We start from the raw sequence: 19,526 nt of genomic DNA, 5'->3' as shown, positions 1-19,526 counted from the left end.
ATTCTGCCTCATTCTCACTCACACCTAAAATTACTAGTCATGCTGGTTCGCAGCAAGTGGCATCTGGACAGAGACCTGGGTACAAGAAAACTAAACTAAAGGCAGGTGACAGAACTCCCCAAGTGTGCACAGTGAGTAAAGTTTTTGGGGAGAGTATAGTCAGGAGTAATAAATTATGGGACAGTTAAGGTAAAAAGTAAGGGACCTTTTTGTAAGAATAGTTATGCAGCTAGAATGCTCTTTGTGATATGTTCAAGATGTATGCCCCAGTCTTTTAGTCTCCGGTGCACCTGTATCTGCACCTCCGCTTCTCACCTGGGAGGGCGGACACAGACTGAGGGTGACGGGCTATGCTTGCTCGGCTTGGCATGGCCTACCCAGGATACGGAGGAGTGTTTGGAAATTTTAGCGGTCAGATGCCTGGAACAGGGCCGCCTGTGCTGCCCGGTGGGTACTCTGGATACCCCGCTTATGTGAACAGCTACTCCTCAGCAGGGGACCCCATGTGGACATACTTTACTGCTGTTGCTGGGCAGGATGGGGAAGTGGATGCAGAAGAACTTCATAAATGTTTGACACAGTCTGGAATTAGTGGAACTTATTCTCCCTTCAGTTTGGAAACCTTCAGAATTATGATTGCCATGTTGGATAGAAATTACACAGGAAAAATGGGATTTAATGAATTCAAAGAACTTTGGACAGCTCTTAATGCTTGGAAACAACACTTCATAACAATTGATCAAGACCAAAGTGGCACAGTAGAGCATCATGAACTGAATCAAGCCATTGCTGCTATGGGTTATAGGTTGAGTCCTCAAACATTAGCTGCTATTGTTAAACGTTATAGCAAGAATGGCAGGATCTTCTTTGATGATTATGTTGCTTGCTGTGTGAAGCTTCGAGCATTGACAGGTATTGACCATTTAAAGAGGGTACAGTATTATGTAGCTCTTTTTCTTAAGCCCTGTCGTTTTATCCAGCAAGTTATGTTTTTCTTTTTTATTCACTATTAAATCTAATCAAAGTGTTAAAGCTTTAAGACTTTTGAAATACAAATAGTGGAAAGTTGTTATAGCTCAGTTTTGAAGGTTTTTTTTCGTGTCTGAGATATATAATCACTTAAGATTTAATTGAGTATGAAATTATTTATTTTTAGTGCCTGGGAACACCAAGTATTTGAAACTATAGATTTTTAATTATAATAAAAAATAATTTGCTTGTTTAAAGATTTCTTTCAGAGAAGAGACCACTTGCAGCAATGGGTTGTGAATTTTATATATGATGATTTTTTGCAGGGTACTATGTCAATTTGATGCCTACAATTTGAAAGCTGAGGAAATACTGTGAATGTTTCTGCTCAGAAGAAATGAACTGGACTACTTTGATTTACAGCTTTTTGAACTTTTCCATCTTTCTACCTGTTTGCTCTCTTCCCTTTGTATATATATTTAATATATATATACATATACTATATCGAGTTAATGTATTTTTATTTTAGCACACAATTCAAAGCAATAAAAGATCGTTTTGTATTTGGGATGTTTTTGTTTTTAGAAAAGTTAATGCTTGCCTGACCTGTGGTGGCACAGTGGATTGGGCGTCAGCCTGGAACGCTGAGGTCACAGAGAGGAGACAGAGAGGGAGTGAGAGAGACAGAGGAAGAGAGGAGAGAGAGACAGGGCAGAGGAGCTGGAAGCATCAACTCCCATGTGTGCCTTGACCAGGCAAGCCCAGGGTTTTTTGAACCGGCGACCTCAGCATTTCCAGGTCGACGCTTTGTCCACTGTGCCACCACAGGTCAGGCTGATATGTGATTAATTGATGTATCTCTTAACCTTAATTTTTAACAATATGAACTTGGAAGAATGTACTTATAAAATAGATTATATAAGAAGCCAAATGATGAAAGCTTAGATAAAATTAATTTATGCTTACCTGAAGATTCCAAATTTTACTTAAAATTTTATTTGTATTTGTTGGTATTTGAAGGTAAGCTTGAAGGGCAATCCTGGATTTTGTGCCATATTTATAAGAGGGTTTGTTCTAATTCACATTGTCAGAGAACAGAAACTCACAGGTCTTTCAATGTGAAGAAGAAAATTGTAGTTTCTAAAATTTTATCTTAAATCACCTATGTGAACCATAATCTATAGTGAAATGTGAAATAAGACTACAGGATGCATCAATTTTCCTTTTTTCTTTACATTGCATCTATTTTTCTTCAATGTGTTTTAGTGTCATCTATGGAGGGGAAGTTCTTAATAAACAACTTTTCTCTGTACTTTTATATTGTTGCTGAAAACAGAAAACCTAAAACTGTGTCTTTCTCTAAACCTAGATTTTTTTGGAAATGACAATGTAATGAAATATCAACATTTAAATTTGTTTTGTTAAACTAAATTGTTGTTTATATATAATGCCAACTGTTTATAAAGTTAAAAATATCATGTAATATACCACTTTGTTGAAATGTTTAGAAATTATAGACGTGACTTTTCTGACAGCGTTAGCTGGTGGTTTGGCATTAGTAAACTGAAGTCTTGGGGTGCATCTGTGTAATGTGGGGTAAGGAGCGTGGTAGACACCACAGCAACTTTTCTGAGTGGTATTACTGTGGAAGTTGCAAAGTTAGGTTACCAATTTTTTATCATTTAAAATCTCTGGTATAAGCTGTTAAAATTAATCCGCCTCAAGTTGTGGTGAACAACTTACATCTTTCTTAGCGAAGATTTAATAAAACTCATATTTTTCTTGTACATTAACTGAGTATCTTCCCCAGCTTATAGGTGAATATAGTAGTCCCCCCCAATCCAGAGGGATGCATTCCAAAATCCCCAGTGGATGCCTGAACCGTGGATAGGAACTAACTGTGTATATCCTATGTTTTTCCTGTACACACATACCGAGGATAATATTTAATTTACAAACTAAGCACAGTAAGAGATTAACAACAGTAACAATATACTGTATTAAAAGTTATGTGAATGTGGTAAAAAAAAAAAAAAGATGTATGCCCCTTGTTCCTAGAGGAGGGAATGATTAGTTCTGCTACAGGGGAGCAAGTAGGTAAAGTTCTGAAAAGGCAGTGGTCTGAAGTGACTATGTCAGGAGGAATGAAAGTGGCAGTCTCTCTGGCAGTTGGTGCTGTACTTTGCAGCTTGAGAGCTGAGGAATGTGGGACAGTGAGGCTGCTCCTGGTTCTCTCTGGCTGCATAGTCTGCTATTCAGCTAAAGTTGAGGTAGGGGAGAAATCTCAGCATAGTCAACCTGAGCCACTAGTTGTTATAGCAGCTATGGAATTTGAGTAGGGATAGGATACTCAGGTATTAGGAAAGTTACAGCTTTTCTTGTTATTGTCTAATTTTCTTTAATGTTTTAGCTATAATAGTCTGAACTATCATTTTGTTTCTTTCCTGGAAATTTAGATGGCAGACCCAAGGTGGATTTGTCTACAAAATTTCCCTATGGCCACCTAGATTTTTCTTGAGGGAGTTTTGATTAGTCTCATCCTTCTTTAGTCCTTCTGTCAAAAAATGCCTTGACTAAGATCAGGCAGGCATCTTTATCATCTGTTTGTGCTCTGAAATCCTGGGTTTCTCTCTGGTTTGTCTGGTTCATCTGATTCTTGTTTCTGTTTAGTCTTTTTTTAATGTTGTCTAAAATGTGTCTGTTTTTAAGGCCTGAATTAAGTTCTTGCATGCAAAAATTGAAAATGCTGGCTCTTATATTGAAAAAAATAAAAGTTTTATCTCTACATTTTTGCTTTAAAAAAAACTTGTAGGGAGAGATCATTTAAATTTAAATATTAATCAAATTTATGTATCATACTTGTGTCTCTGTACTGTAATTGTCTTGTTTGTGTGTAAAGCTAAACTCAGGTCTACAAAACAAAGAAATTAAGCAAAATTAAGCAGGGCCTTAATAAATCATTTCAAGAATTTGTCTCTAGCATCTTCAGGCAGTTAGTTGCTTGTCAGGCAACATCCTGCAAAAGGGGCCCAAAGAAAATTGGGACTTTAGCTCTTCTGATGCCCTGAAATAGACTTAACAATACTCTTAAATACAGAAGCTAATGCATCTATTATTGCTGAGCAACATTGGCTCTCTTCCTGGACCACTTATGCAGCAGTCACTAATCTGGGAGGCTTAGGGCAAAGTAAATTTTCCTAACAAAGCTGTTAAGTTTTTTATAATGGGAAGATAAAAAAGGTCATACTGAATTTTTTCATCCTTATGTGCTCTCTAAATCGCCTTTTAATTAATAGGCTTAGAAATGTCTTAAAAGGTATAGGAGCGTTACTTGTAAAAGAATTTTGTTGTACTTTTAGAATTAACCTGAGGACAGGTATTTCCTTGCAATCCTCAGGGTCAAGGCATTGTGGGTCATGCCCAGAAAATGCTTAAGTGTCAATTATAAAAAAATTTAAAAGGGGGAGTTATACCCTTGAACTCCTGCAAATCTTCCTTATCATGCTTTGTACTTTAAAATTATTTTGAATACTGATATACAGGGCCATTCAGTGGCTGAGAGACTCTGAAATCCAACAAGGAGGGCCTTCCTTAAAGTGCAATGAAAGAACCTGCTCACAGGAATGAGGCAAGAGCCAGAACCTGTTCTCCTGTGGAGCCAAAGATATGTGTGTTTTTTCTAGGTTTTCTGAGGCTCCTTGGTGGGTTCTTGAGTGTTTGGTAAGACATTATGAGTCAGGAGGAGAGACTCACTCATAAGAGCAATTATATAAGCCTTTTTTAAATTTTACTTAAAAATTTTTTTGAACATATTCTTCCTCAGGGCTTACTGCATTTGAGAGGCATTTTATATCAGCCGAGCAATGATCTAAGTCTCTCGTGTTATACCAGGATATATTAACTGGCCCTAAGTGGCAAAATTCAATTAAATTACTAATTAGAAGGCGAGGGTATAATCCAGTTTTGTCATCCACAGGTCCTCTTTGAATGCCTGTGAAGAACAAGGAACATGAAGCCTCATGATAGATTTACATCAGCCCCTAGGGAGCAACCTGGTTCCAGAGATCCAGAATGCCCATTAGGCTTAAGGCAAAAGCTTAGTGTGCTGGAAGCAGTGGTTATGAGACTTGGAAATCAGCTACAAAGAATAAAAATGCCACAACAGTTCCAGTGCCATGTGGACTTTTTCTGAGTGTAACTCCTCCATGTGACAGTTCTCAATGGGACTGTAATGGGGTTGAGTTGCATCTACAGGGAATGTAGAACAGTGATGTGTCAGCATGGACTTGTATCAACATATCAAGGACATTCAAAACAGCAAAGACTCTATTGAAGATCCTGCTATATTGGCTAAGAGTTTGCTTGATAATCAAAAGGCTTTAATCTCGTTAATGTATTAGGACACTTGTTTGGATATCTATTAGCATTGGCTGTACTAATTTGGTGTTTGTTTTGTATTTTTTTAGTTTGCCTCCAAATTGGAATCTGGGAAACTAGGAAATCAGGTGAGTGCAAACCTCAGCACACAAATTAAAAGTTAAAAAAAAAAAGAGGATATGTGGGAGACTGCAAGTAGTAAAGCTCTTGCTGTTTGATGCTTAGCAAAAGGCTAAGTTCTCTCCCCTACCACCTCCCTATTGGCTGTAAAGCTGAGTATTTGCACTCATGCCATCCCCCCACTTTAATTGCTTGCTTAAGTTACTAGAAGCAATTTACATGCCCTTCCTCTCACCCATTATTTGTTTTGATGTTGGTTTTCAGTTATGCAGGGTAAAAGGTTTCTGCACTTGGGAGAATTCTTGGGTTGCCTTGGAGATGGGTGACTTTTTATTGGAAATTTACTTATTTGCATGTGGCTATATAATAAAGCAAACCAGGGGTTGTTTTTCTCTGTCTTACCATCAGCTTACAGAGGCCTCCCGATCCCATTCTATTTCTCTTTAAGTCTATTTTCTTCATTCCACATCATTCTTACTCAGGACCAGGAACTACTAGCTGTGTTGGTTCATAGCAGGCACTCCCTCAGTTAATTGTCATCAATGCAGAAGACCTGGACACTGGACACTGAAAGCAGAAATGCCTTAGGATTAGGCCTCCCAGGACACTGTGATCCTGATGCCAAAAGTTCAGCCATTAGAATAGCGACTGTCCCAAGGACCAAAGGGACACAAAGTTGGCACCCTCAGATGTCAAAGATTTGAAATAATATGGCCCTATGCGCCAGGCAGCTCTCACTAGGTATACCTTCATAGAGGGATGGTGTCAAGGTGAACCATTGAAATGGTAAAAAGGCCTATAAATATTTATTTATTTACTTACTTATTTAATTATTTAGAGTGTTCATTAAACTCTGCATGATCCATCTGTTTTGTGCTATGTGGGTTATTCACTTTTGCTATATGGTATTCCATTGCATGACTATATCTCAATTATATGTTCTTTATGTTATTTTTTTTTCTTTTCTTTTTTAAGTGAGAGAAAAGGAGATAGTGAGACAGACTTCTGCATGCATTGCAATCAGGATCCACCTGGCAACCCCATCTAGGGCCTATGTTTGAATCAATCTAGCCACTGGCTGTGAGAGTGGAAGAAGAAGAAACAGAAGAGGGAGGAGAAGAGAAGCAGGTAGTTGCTTCTAATGTGTGCACTGATCGGGGATCAAACCCAGGACATCTGCATGCTGGGCCAATGCTCTATCCACTGAGCAACCCAGCCAGGACCTTGTTCTTTTGCTGACAAGCATTTTTTTCTATTTTTTGAGTTAACATATAAAAAGTTTACAATCTTACTTTTTTGTGACAGAGACAGGGAAAGAGCGAGAGAGAGACAGAGAGAGGGACTGATAGGGACAGACAAGAAGGAAGAGAGATGAGAAACATCTATTCTTCATTGTAGTTCCTTAGTTTTCACTGATTGCTTTCTCATATGTGCCTTGACTGAGTGCTACAGAAGAGCAAGTAACCCCTTGCTCAAGCCAGCAACCTTGGCACAAGCCAGCGACCTTGGGCTTCAAGTCAGTGACTTTGGGCTCAAGCCAGCAATCATGCAGTCATGTCTATGATCTTATGCTCAAGACAGCAACCCCACACTCAAGATGGTGAGCCTGTGCTCATGCCAGATGAGCCCACACTCAAGCTGGTGACCTCAAGATATTGAACTGGGTCCTCTGCATTCCACTTTAATGCTCTCTTCACTGTGCCACCATCTGGTCAGGCAACAACCTTACTATTTTTAAATGCACAGTTCAGGGGCATTGAAAACATTCACATTGTTGTACAACCATCATCACCATCTGTTTCTGTAACTCTTTCAGCTTGTAAATCTAAAACTCTACCTATTAAACAATAACTTCTCCTTCTTCCTTTATTCCAATCCCTGACAACCACCATTCTACTTTGTCTTTATGATTTGACTTCTCTGGGTATCTGATATAAGAGGAATCATACAGTATTTGTCATTTTGTGACTGATAATTTCACTTAGTACAATGTCCTCAAGGTTCATTCACATTGTAGCATGTGTCACAATTTCCTTCCTTTTTAGGCCTGTATAATATTCCATTGAATGTATATAAGTTTTGTTCATGTACTCAGTCAATAAATGCTTTGATTGCCTTCATGTTTTAGCTCATGTAAAAAATGCTGTTATGAACTTGAACTGTGTTGTTGCAGTGGATACAACCTTGACCTGGAATGCTGAGGTTGCTGGTTTGAAATCCTAGACTTGCCAGGTCAAGGCACATATGAGAAGCAATTACTATGAATTGGTGTTTACCGCTCTTTCTCCCTTCTCACTCTAAAATCAATAAATAAAATCTTTAAAACAGTAATGCTGTTATAAACATGGAAGTACAAGTTATTTTTTACTTTTTTTTAAAATTTTTTTTTGTATTTTTCTAAAGCTGGAAATGGGAAGAGACAGTCAGACAGTCTCCCGCATGCGCCCGACCAGGATCCACCCAACACGCCCACCAGGGGCCACGCTCTGCCCACCAGGGGGCGATGCTCTGCCCTTCCTGGGCGTCGCTCTGCTGCGACCAGAGCCACTCTAGCACCTGAGGCAGAGGCCAAGGAGCCATTCCCAGCGCCCGGGCCATCTTTGCTCCAATGGAGCCTTGGCTGCGGGAGGGGAAGAGAGAGACAGAGAGGAAGAGGGGGTGGAGAAGCAAATGGGCGCTTCTCCTATGTGCCCTGGCCGGGAATCAAACCCAGGTCCCCCACACGCCAGGCCGACGCTCTACCGCTGAGCCAACCGGCCAGGGCCTATTTTTTACTTTTTGAGGAGCCTACATACTATGTTACATCATGGTTGTAACATGTTTCATTCTCTCCCATAATGCACAAGTTTTCTAATTTCTTCACATTCTCATCTACACTTATCTTCTGCTGTTTGATAATAGTCATTCTAATGGGTATGTGATAGTATCTTGTAGTTATGATTTGTATTTTTCTAATGATTAGTGATATTGAGTATCTTTACATGCGCTTATTGACTATTTGTATATCCTTTTGGATAAATATCTATTGCTTATTTATTTATTTATTTATTTGTATTTTTCCGAAGCTGGAAACGGGGAGAGACAGTCAGACAGACTCCCGCATGCGCCCGACCGGGATCCATCCGGCACGCCCACCAGGGGAGACGCTCCGCCCACCAGGGGGCGACCCTCTGCCCCTCTGGGGCGTCGCTCTGCCGCGACCAGAGCCACTCCAGCGCCTGGGGCTGAGGCCAAGGAGCCATCCCCAGCGCCCGGGCCATCCTTGCTCCAATGGAGCCTTGGCTGCGGGAGGGGAAGAGAGAGACAGAGAGGAAGGAGGGGGTGGGGGAGGAGAAGCAAATGGGCGCTTCTCCTATGTGCCCTGGCCGGGAATCAAACCCGGGTCCCCCGCACGCCAGGCCGACGCTCTACCACTGAGCCAACCGGCCAGGGCCTATTGCTTATTTTTTTAATTGTGGAAAAAAAATCACATTGTATTAAATTTACCATTCTAACCATTTTTGACTGTGTAGTTTGGTATTTCAATTTATTTTATAAAATCTATTTTGAAATTAAATTTAATGGGGTGACAATTATTAGTAAGAATACATAGATTTAAGATGAATATCTTTACAACATTTGAACAGTTGATTGTGTTGTGTGCCCATCACCAAAAGTCAGATAATTTTCTGTCACTGTATATTTGTTTCTCTTTACTCCCTTCCCCCACCCTCCCACTCCTGGGTAACCACTTCACTTATTTATGTCCATGAGTCTCTGTTTTATATACCACCTATGTTTGAAATCATATAGTCCTTAGCTTTTCCTTATTTACTTGCTTTATTTAGTACAAATGTGTCCTTGTGTACCAATGTTTTTGAGCTTTTGGGTAGATACCCAGTAAAAAAATAGCTCGGTTATATGGAAATTCTATTCTATTCTTAATATAAAGGTACCACCATGTTGTCTTCCATAATGGTTGTACCAGTTTACATTCCCACCAGCAGTAAATGAGCATTTCTTTTTCTTTATAGGCCATCCAACATTTGCTATTACCTATCTTCTTGATAATAGCTAATCAAACAGGTGTGAAGTGTTATCTCATTACAGTTTTGATTTATATTTCTTGAATAGCTAGTGAAGATGAGCATCTTTTCATATATCTGCTGCCCATTTGTATGTCTTCTTGGGAGCAGTTTCTGTTCAGGTCTCAGCCCATTTTTTTATTTGATTGCTTGTTTGTGTATGAGCTTTGTGAGTTCTTATATATATTTTGGATATTAACCCCTTATTGGAGCTGTTGTTTGTGAATATCAATTTCCATTTGGTTGGCTACCTTTTTGTTTTGTTGTCGGTTTTTTGTTTTGTTTTGTTTTTGCTGTGCACAAGCCTTTCAGTTTAGTCTTAGTCCCATTCATTTATTTTTGCCTTTATTTCCCTTGGCTTTGGGGTCAAATTTATAAATTGTTTTTTATGGCCAAAGGCCATAAGTTTAGTACCTATGTTTTCTTCTATGTAATTTATTGTTTCAGATATTATATATAGGTCTTCTATATATTTTGAATTAATTTTTGTACATGAGACAGTCTGTAGTCAAGTTTTATTCTTTTGCATGTGGCCTTCCAATTTTCCCAGCACCACTTATTGAAGAAGCTTTCTTTTCTTTATTGTGTGTGTTTGACTCCTTTGTCGAAGATTATTTGTCCATATATATGTGGTTTTATTGCTGGATTTTTTATTCTGTTCCATTGGTCTGTATGTCTGTCTCTCTGCCAATACCATAATGTTTTGATTATCATGGCTCTATAGTATAATTTGAAGCCAGATAGTGTGATACCTCCAGTTTCATTTTTCCCCCCTCAAAATTGCTTTGGCTGTTCAGAACTTTTTATAGTTTTATACAAATCTGGTGATTTTTTGTTCTATTTTTTAAAAAATGACATTAAAGTTTTAATGAGAATTGCATAAAATTTGTATGTTGCTTTGGGTAATATTACTATTTTAACTATGTGGGTTCTTCCAATTCACAAACATGGAATTTTTTACCATTTCATTGTGTCTTTTTCAATTACTTTTAATAATGCTTTATAGTTATCAGCATATAGGTCCTTCACATCCTTTGTTAAGTTTATTCCTAGGTATCTTATTTTATTTTTGTTACAATTGTAAACAGAATTTTAAAAAAATTTATTGTCGGGGGTTTTATTGTTGGTGCATAGGGAAGCAGTAGACTTTTGTACATTAATTTTGTAACCTGAAACTTTACTGTATTTCTTTATTGTTTCTAGTAGTTTTTTGGTGGAATCTATGGGGTCTTTTTGTTATACATAATTATGTCAACTGCAAAAAGTGATACCTCTGCTTCTTCTCTTCTATTGTAGATATTTTTAATTTCTTTCTCTTGCCTGATTGCACTGGCTAAAAATTCCATTATTACATTGAATAAGAGTGGAGAGAGTGGACATCCTTGTGTTGTTTCTGATTTTAGAAGGAAAAGTGTCAGTTTTCAACCATTTAGTATAATATTGGCTGAGGGTTTGTCATATATAACTTTTACTGTGTTAAGGTACTTTTATACTCATTTAATTGAATGTTTTAATCAAAAATGGTTGTTGTACCTTATCATTTTTTTCCTGCATTTATTGATAGGATGATTATGGGAGACAGGTTGAAAGCAAAAAACTTCTTATAGCCTAGGGCTTACTTGAAGAATAAACTCTTCACCACGCCATTTCTAAGACTAAGCTCTTCCTCACACTTGTGGCTGTTGTATGGTGGGGGTTGGTGTACTCTTATGAGGATTCCTGTTTATACTTTAGATATGTGACTTTGTCTTAGAAACTTCCTTGTTTTTCAAATGACTTTGTTCTCTGCATCATATTATAAAGCTGGCTGGGGTTTTTTGCCCCTTTTTTCTTGTATGTCATCAGCCTAAAGAGGCCTCCCAATTCCATTCTTTTCTTTCTGTGTTTATTTTTTAATATCCCACTCTTCTCCTTTAGGACCTGGACAATTATGAATCACGCTGTTTGTGGCTCCCAAACAGGGACCTGAGTATGAGAAAACAAAACTGAAGGTAGTGAGGGAACTCCCTGAGCCACGCAGTAAGTGTATAGTTGGGAGTAATAAATTATGGGACAGTTAGGGTAAAAAATAAGGGAACGTTTTGTACAAATACTTCTATCTGAGAAAGAACCATTGGCTGAGGAGTATCAGAGGAAGCTAGATAAGGAGAAACATAAATATGAAACAAAGAAAAAGAGAAGCTAGTTACCTCTGAGTCTGAGAATGACTTGGAAGATGATGAGAGTATTGTGGCTATGGCTGCCTTAACCTTGGCTCCTCCGCTGCCCTCTGCTTCTCCTTACCCTTATTGACGTGGGCCCAGAAAGCACAGGCATATCCAAGTCTCGGGGCGTGATACTTTTATCTCAGACCCTTGAAGATCTCCACTCAAACAAGGCTTAAATCAGGCTCGAGATCCAGGGGATACAATAAATGGCTTTGTATGCTTTTCTGCTGTAGAAAGATGGGATGATTAAGGGTATGTAATGTGAGAGCAGGAACTTCTACCTTTTAAAACTCTGAAAGAAAAGCTTGCTTGCACTTATTATGAGCCTACTGCTAATTTTACACTCAATTTATTAGATATTATTGGTGCAAAAGCTCTTCCCCCTGTTGGGCAGATAAAATATATTATGCTCACTTTGTTAAGGATGGTGCTGCCTACGTGGCAGCCCGTCACCCAGGTGATGGTATTGGTTGCCCTTCTTGCTTGGGATAGGCATGTTTATATTAATGTGTGTTGGGGGCGAGCTGTGGGCAGGCAGGATCCTTATAGCCTAAGGCTTAGTTTTAAGACTAAGCCTTTCCCACCCTTTTTGATGTGGGTTGGTGTACTCCCATGAGGAATCCCATTATATCTCAGATAAGTGACTTTGTATCAGAGACTTCCTTGTTTGTATATTGGATTAAAGGTTTTGATTTCTACACTATAAAGTAGGGCAGACCAGGAGCTTGCTCTCTCTCAGTTCCTGAGATTAGCATTAGAGAGGAGAGCAGAGGAGGAGAGAAGAGAAAGGTCATGTGGAAGAGGCCAGGAGAAGCAGCCAAGATGGTGCAGTGCTGAGGGAGAAGCCAGTTTGTGTAGAGTTTGTGCAGAGAGAAGGAGATGGGAAACAGGTGAATAAGGCTGGTGAGCTAGAAACCTTTGATTCTAGGAAACTCAGAAAATTCAGTAGCTTTATGAACACTGAATAAGTGGGTTTTGGAGCCCAGTGTGTGTTTTTACTTGTCTGCTGGGTGCAAGCTAGGAGAAAAGCTAATGGCCCACCAGTTCTTTGCTCTGTTATTTCATTACTGACTGTCCGAGTCCAATACAAACCTGCATGGGCCAGGCTGCTGTGATGGTGGCTGTGGCTACTGGCTTTACACCCCCAAATGACTGAAAGGTGATTGCTCACTCCTGTCTCTTGGGAAGGTGATTATTTGGTGTGGAAATCAGAATTTTATAAAAGAGATGCTGAGTGGGCTGAGAGAAACTGACAACAGCAAGTTGTTGTTATGGCTGCTATGTTATGAAGGACATTATATCCCTATGATGGCTCAATTAGAGTATCAACTAGTTGCTTATCAAATGATTAACCAGATAGTCAAACAAGTGTGGAAATGCCTGCCTATTACAGTGGCCAAAATAGAGGAATTGAGCAAAATTAAGCAGGGCCCTGATGAGCCATTTCAGAAGTTTGTTTCATGACTGCTTCAGGCAGTTGAATGTATAGTGGTAGATGGAGAAGCAGAAACGATTTTAGTAAAACAGCTAGCATATGAGAATGCTAATTCTGTTTGTCAGGCTGCACTTCGACCTCACTACAAGAAGGGAGATATAAAGAACTACATTAGAATATGTGCTGATATTGGGCCTTCATACATGCAAGGTGTGGCTATTTTTTGCAGCACTTCAGGGGAGGCCTCAAGAACAATAATTTGATAAAAAGAAGAACAAAGAAAGGAAGGGAGGCCAGGGAAGTACTTCTGTCAGTGGATCTTGTTTTCAGTGTGGGGGTTCTGGGCATTTTGCTATAAATTGCCCTACCTCCTTTGGAAATCAGTCTCAGCTTCTCCGTCAGGGCCAGCCAGTTCCTAAAGCTTCTAGTCTCTGCCCATGATGCATGAGAGGGAAACATTGAGCAAATGAATTTAAATCTAAGTATACTGTTGAAGGACAGGTGATTCAGGGAAACAAACAGTAGGGTCCTCCTCAACCTTATCAAACAGTAGGGGCAATGTCAGTGTTTTGTCAGCATATTCTTGACCCCAGCAGGCCAAACATCACTCAATTATCCAAAACAGCAGGATTGAACCTCAGTCTCACCTCCCAATTTGTATTAACTCCAGAGATGAGACCTCAAGCTATATCCACAAGAATTTTTGAAATGCTTCTCTATAATAGAATAGGACTCTTATTAGGCAGAAGTGGTTTAACTATGGAAGGATATTTTGTTCTTCCTAGAGTAACAGATTCTGATTATACAAGGGAAATTAAGGGCATGGCACACACTCCAAAGAATATAGTCACTTTCTCCCCTGACATGAAGATTGCTCAATTAATCCTTTCACCTCTTTAAGCAAGACCACACCATGCAAAAGGGGCCCCAAAGAGATCAGGGTTTTTGCTCCTCTTACATTGCCTATTGGATTCAAAAGATAGGTCAGAAACACCCTGAAATGGAGCTAATGATACAAGAGTGTAAGTTTAGAGTACTCTTAGATACAGGAGTTGATGTATCTCTTATTGCTGAACAATATTGGACTTTTTTCTAGCCCACTTATGAAGCAGTCATTGAGCTGCAAGGCATAGGGCAAAGTTTATCTCTCCAACAAAGCTCTAGTTTTTTACAATAGGAAGATAAAGGTCATACCGATCATTTTCAGCCTTATGTTCTCCCTGGATTGCCAGTTAATCTGTGACATAAAGATGTTTTGAAAGATATGGGAGCATTGCCTGACCAGGCAGTGGCACAGTGGATAGAGCTTTGGACTGGGATGCGAAGAACCCAGGCTCAAGACCCCGAGGTCTCCAGCTTGAGCACTGGCTCATCTGGTTTGAGCAAAGCTCACCAACTTGGACCCAAGGTAGCTGGCTTGAGCAAGGGGTTACTCGGTCTGCTGTAGCCCCACAGTCAAGGCACATATAAGAAAGCAATCAATAAACAACTAAGGTGTCACAATGAAAAACTAATGATTGATGCTTCTCATCTCTCTCCATTCCTGTCTGTCTGTCCCTATCTATCCCTCTCTCTGACTCTCTCTCTGTCTCTGTAAAAAAAAAGATATGGGAGTATTACTTGTCAGTCCTAATGAGTTAGTGAAGATGCTCCTGCATATGTAGGGAAAGCATTTACTACATTTTGTCTGACTTTTGGAATCAACTTAAGGACAGGTATTTCTTACAACCCTCAAGGCCAAGGCAATGTAGAGCATGCCCATCAAACTCTTAATGGTCAATTTAAAAAAATTAAAAAGAAAGAGTCATACCCTGGAACTCCTGCAAATCTTCTTTATCATGCTCTTTTTACTTTAATTTTTTTGAATACTGATGTACAGGGCAATTCAGCGGCCAAGAGACTATGGAATCCAACAAGGAAAGCCCTCACCAAAGTGAGCCAGGAGGAGAGACTCACCCCATAAGAGCAATTGTATAAAGTTCATTTTACTTCACTCTTGTTCCTCTTTCTGTCAAACCTGTTCCATCTATCAAATCCTCTTAGCACACCCTAAACCTCTTCCTACTGCAAATTCTGACCCTCCATTTTTTCGATCCAACTGATCACGCTGTCCCTCCTTCTTTCAATCAGCCCCCAATATATGGAAAATGCTTAAATAGCAGAGAAATGCCCTCAAAACCCTCAATGACACCTGCTGAGCATGGCTTAAGGTGTATAGTGACTGATAGAAACAAAAGAAGGCAGACAGAGCCCAAAGAGATCAGGCACAATACCAACTTTTTGCAGCCTCCCTTACAGGCTCCAATGCCTCTAAAGGGCCTCATAAGACTCATCAGCACCCTGATTCAAGTGTGAAAAGAAAGGTCATTGGGCAAAAGTCTGTCTGGCTCCTTCAACCTCAACAGGGCCATGCCTTTGCTATGAGAAAAAGGAACACTGGAAGGTAGACTGCACCCTCACTCCTCCAAGGGAGGGTTCAGTTTCTTCCAGCCCTACACCAGCCACCTCTGACTTAACCTTGCCCAGCCTGCTAGGACTTACCACTGAAGACTGAAGTTGCTTAGGGCCATTGGCTCCATCTCACATCACCATTGAAGAGCCTAGGGTAATCATCCAAGTAGCAGGTAAGCCAATCTCATTTCTTATAAACATTGGGGCCACTTACTTTGCCTTGCTCAAATATTTGGGTCCTGCTTATTCCTTGAAGATCTCTGTTATGGGTGTTGATGGTCTTAATTTCTTCCTCACTTGCCATGAATCCACTGCCTTGTCTAATACATGGTGTCTTTTTTACAAACTCTTTTCCCTACTTCAATGCCCCATTCCTATTTTAGTCTGGAACCTAATCTCCAAATTCAGAGCTTCTCTCTTCTTTTACCTCCCATCCTTGGAACTGGCCTTGTTGCTACTCTCAGCCTACGAGATTTGCCCACTTCTGTTACAAATTCACCTTTACCACCCAGCATAGTGAATCTCAAGGTTCTCTTCACCAACCTCACAGCTGCAAAACTCTAGGAAAAGGCCCTCTGGTTTCATTTCTCCAGGTTAAGAAAACAGATGCTCAGTCTCCACACATGCCTATAGATGGCCCTTCCAGTCTACCTGAAACATTACCAGAAATCCAGAATTGACATTAAGCTTGAGAGAAAAGCTTAATGTGCTGGAAGCAGTGGCCATTGGGACTTGGAGGCTAGCTGCAGAGTGTGGAAGTGCGACAAACATTTCCAGTGCTGTGTAGACTTTTTCTGAATGTGTGTGACTATTGCTCTTTGTGACCGTTTTCAAAGGGACTGAAGTGGGGTTGGGTTGCATATGCTGGGAATGTGGAATGGTGATGGTGTATGTCTGTACACCAGACTGACGCTCTATCAAATCAGCCACTAGCCAGGGTCAAGCCTAATTCTTACTTTTTACCACAAGCAATTGCTCCTCTGGCAGACGTGGCCTATGTTGCATGTCAAGAAACATTGCTGTTCATTAATGGCCTCTGCCCAATGATGTTTGCCCTAATGTTGCAGATGTGGGCAAGCTAAAAAGAGAAGCACCTTGCCCAAACTTGGGTACAATCTCAGAAAAATATGAAGTTTCTGTTGGGGTCTCCTTTCAGCAGCCTGACAGGTGCAACAAGATTTCCACTTGCATTTTTGACATTCTATGTTGTGGACCGTAAATGGCAAAAAGCCATTGTAGATTCGAGGCTTAGAAAAAGGCTAAGTTCTCCCTCATCCATCTCCATATTTGGCTTTGATGCTGAGTGTTTGCACCCACTCCACTTGCTTCCTTGGGTTGCTGGAAGCAATATACATGCCCTTCCTCTGACTTTTTGTTTGTTTCAGATGTTGATAGATTTCACTAATATATCCTGTTTTTGCCTTGGGAGAGTTCTTGTCTTAGCCTTGGATGTGCAACTTTGTATCAAGGTCCTTGATTTGCATTGGCTAAGCAAACTGAGGCTATGGGGCACTCGGATACTGCCACAGGCATTTTGAAGAGTCCTCCCAGTCCCATCGTTTTTGTTTTGATAAGTGTGTTTCCTTAATTCCGTACCATTATTTGGATCCGCGCTGGTCCATGGCAAGTGGCGCCCAAACAGACGACTTGAGTATGAGGAAACTAAAACTGAAGGAAGGTGACGGAACTCCTCGAAGTGAAGTGCGCACAGTGAGTAAAGAAAGTTTTTGGGGAAAGTGTAGTCAGGAGTAAAAGATTATGGGACAGATAGGGTCAAAAATAAGGGACCTTTATGTAGAAATGTTTCCGTATGAAGACAAATCATTGTCTGAAGAGTATCAGGATGAGCTGGAAACAGAGGGATGTGAATACGAGGATAACTTGGAGTCTGAGGATGATAGAGGGGATAAAAAAATACGTGGCTATGGCTGCCTTAGCCCCAGGGCCTCCGCTGCCCTCAACTCCTTCCTACATTCAACCCTCTGCTCCTTTGTTCCCTTATCAGGCTGATTGTGGAGTCTATAGCTCAAAATCTGGGAAATCCCCTCTCCAAAAATATATAGAGCAGGCTCCGAGATGTAGGGGAAACAATAAATAATGGCTTTACCTGTTTTCCTGTTGTAGAAAGACAGGATAATACAGGGAGACTAGTGCAAGAACATGAACCTGTACCTTTTAGAGCTCTGAAAGAGCTTAAACTTGTTTGTGTTCAGTATGGGCCTACTGCCCCTTTTTCACTTGTTTTATTAGATACTATTAGGGCAAAGGCTCTTCCCCCAAATGGCTGGAAGGCAATTGCTTGTGCTTGTCTCTCCGAGGGTGATTATTTGCTGTGGAAGTTGGACTTTCATGAAGGGGCTGTTGAGGTAGGAAAAAAATCTCAGCATAGTCAACCTGAGCCACCAGTTACAGCGACTATAGAATTTGAGAATGGATAGGAGACTCAGGTATTACAAAAATTACAGCTTTTCCTGTTATGGTCTGATTTTCTTTAATGTTTTAACTACCATCTTCTGAACTTTTATTTTGTTTCTTTCTTATTCTTTGCCTGGAAATTGAGGCAGGGGACCTGATATTTTCTGACTATAGAAAATATCCCAGCAGCTGCCAAGAGCAAATTTTCTTGGGGAGATTTTGTTTAGTCACATCCTTCAGTCCCTCTCTCAGAAAATGCCCTGACTAATATCAGGCTGGCATCTTTATAATCTGGATGTGCTCTGAAATCCCGGGTTTCTCTCTGGTTTGTCTAATTCTTGTCTCTGTTCAGTCTTTGTTGAATGTTGTCTAAAATGTGTCTGTTTTTAAGGGGTTTTTTGCATGCAAAAATTGGAAATGCTCTAATATTTAGAAAAAATAAAATGTTTTTAGAACTTGTAAGGAGTGCTCATTTAAATTTAAATAAAATAGAATGTAGCCAAATAGCAACTTAAGTATTAGAATTGAACAAAGTTATATGTTATACTTGTGTTTTTTGTGTGTAAATTGTCTTGTTTATGTGTAAAGTTATACTCAGTCTGGCAAAACAAAGGAATTGAGCAAAATTAAGCAGAGCCCTAATAAATCATTTCAAGAAGTTGTCTCATGGCTAATTCAGGCAGTTAGAAGAATAGTATAAGGGTGCTAATTCTGCTTCTCAGGCCACATTCTGCAAAAGGGCCCCAAGAAAATTGGTGATTTGGCTCCTCTGATTTTTCCAGATGATTAAAAAAAATAGGTCAGGAATGCCCTGAAATGGAACTAATAATACAAGGGTATAAATTAAAGGACTTTTAGATACTGGAGCTGATGTATCTGTTAATGCTAAGCCACATTGGCCTCCTTCCTGGCCCACTCATGCAGCAGCCACAGAATTATAAGGTATAGGGCAGAGTAAATCCCCTCAACAAAGTTCTGGGAAGATTAAGAAGGTCATTCTGGATTTTTTTCAGCCTTATGTGCTCCCTGGATTGCCAGTTAATTTGTGGGGTAGAGATGTTTTGAAAAATATGGGAGCGTTGCTTGTCAGTCCTAATAGTTTAGTCAGTACTCAAATGTTTGGTCAGGGATTTTTGCCCACTAAGGACTAGGGAAAAGAACAGCAGGTAATTCTCACCCTCATAGAAGTGGCACCCAATACCAGAAGGTATGGGTTAGGATATCAAAATTTAGCATAGGGACCTTGGGAGCTCCTGCTACCCCAATAATGCATTGTGCAGACCCAATTACTTGGAAACCAGATAATCCTATATGGGTAGACCAATTGCCCCTTTCTCAGGAGAAACTTAGGGCAGCTGCTCAATTGGCACAAGAGCAGTTGCAGCTTGGGCACATTGAACCATCTAATAGTCCAAAAAATATGCCTATTATTTGTCATTAAAAAGAAATCAGAAACTGTTAGGAAACATTAGTTGGCTTAGACCAGGG

At 40.0% G+C, this 19,526-nt stretch overlaps 1 protein-coding gene across 1 annotated transcript; it reads left to right on the top strand.

Moving 5' to 3' along the window:
- Positions 1 to 302: 302 nt before the first annotated feature.
- On the top strand, positions 303 to 1,586 carry LOC136329348 (grancalcin-like). The gene is made up of 2 exons (XM_066265357.1): positions 303 to 912; positions 1,228 to 1,586. The coding sequence occupies exons 1-2, from the start codon at positions 351 to 353 to the stop codon at positions 1,311 to 1,313; spliced, it is 648 nt and encodes a 215-aa protein (XP_066121454.1). The 5' UTR covers positions 303 to 350; the 3' UTR covers positions 1,314 to 1,586.
- Positions 1,587 to 19,526: the final 17,940 nt, after the last annotated feature.

Source organism: Saccopteryx bilineata, chromosome 3 (genome assembly GCF_036850765.1).
Source record: "Saccopteryx bilineata isolate mSacBil1 chromosome 3, mSacBil1_pri_phased_curated, whole genome shotgun sequence".
In the NCBI taxonomy this organism is placed as follows: Eukaryota; Metazoa; Chordata; class Mammalia; order Chiroptera; family Emballonuridae; genus Saccopteryx; species Saccopteryx bilineata.
This window is presented reverse-complemented; position numbering and strand designations above follow the sequence as displayed.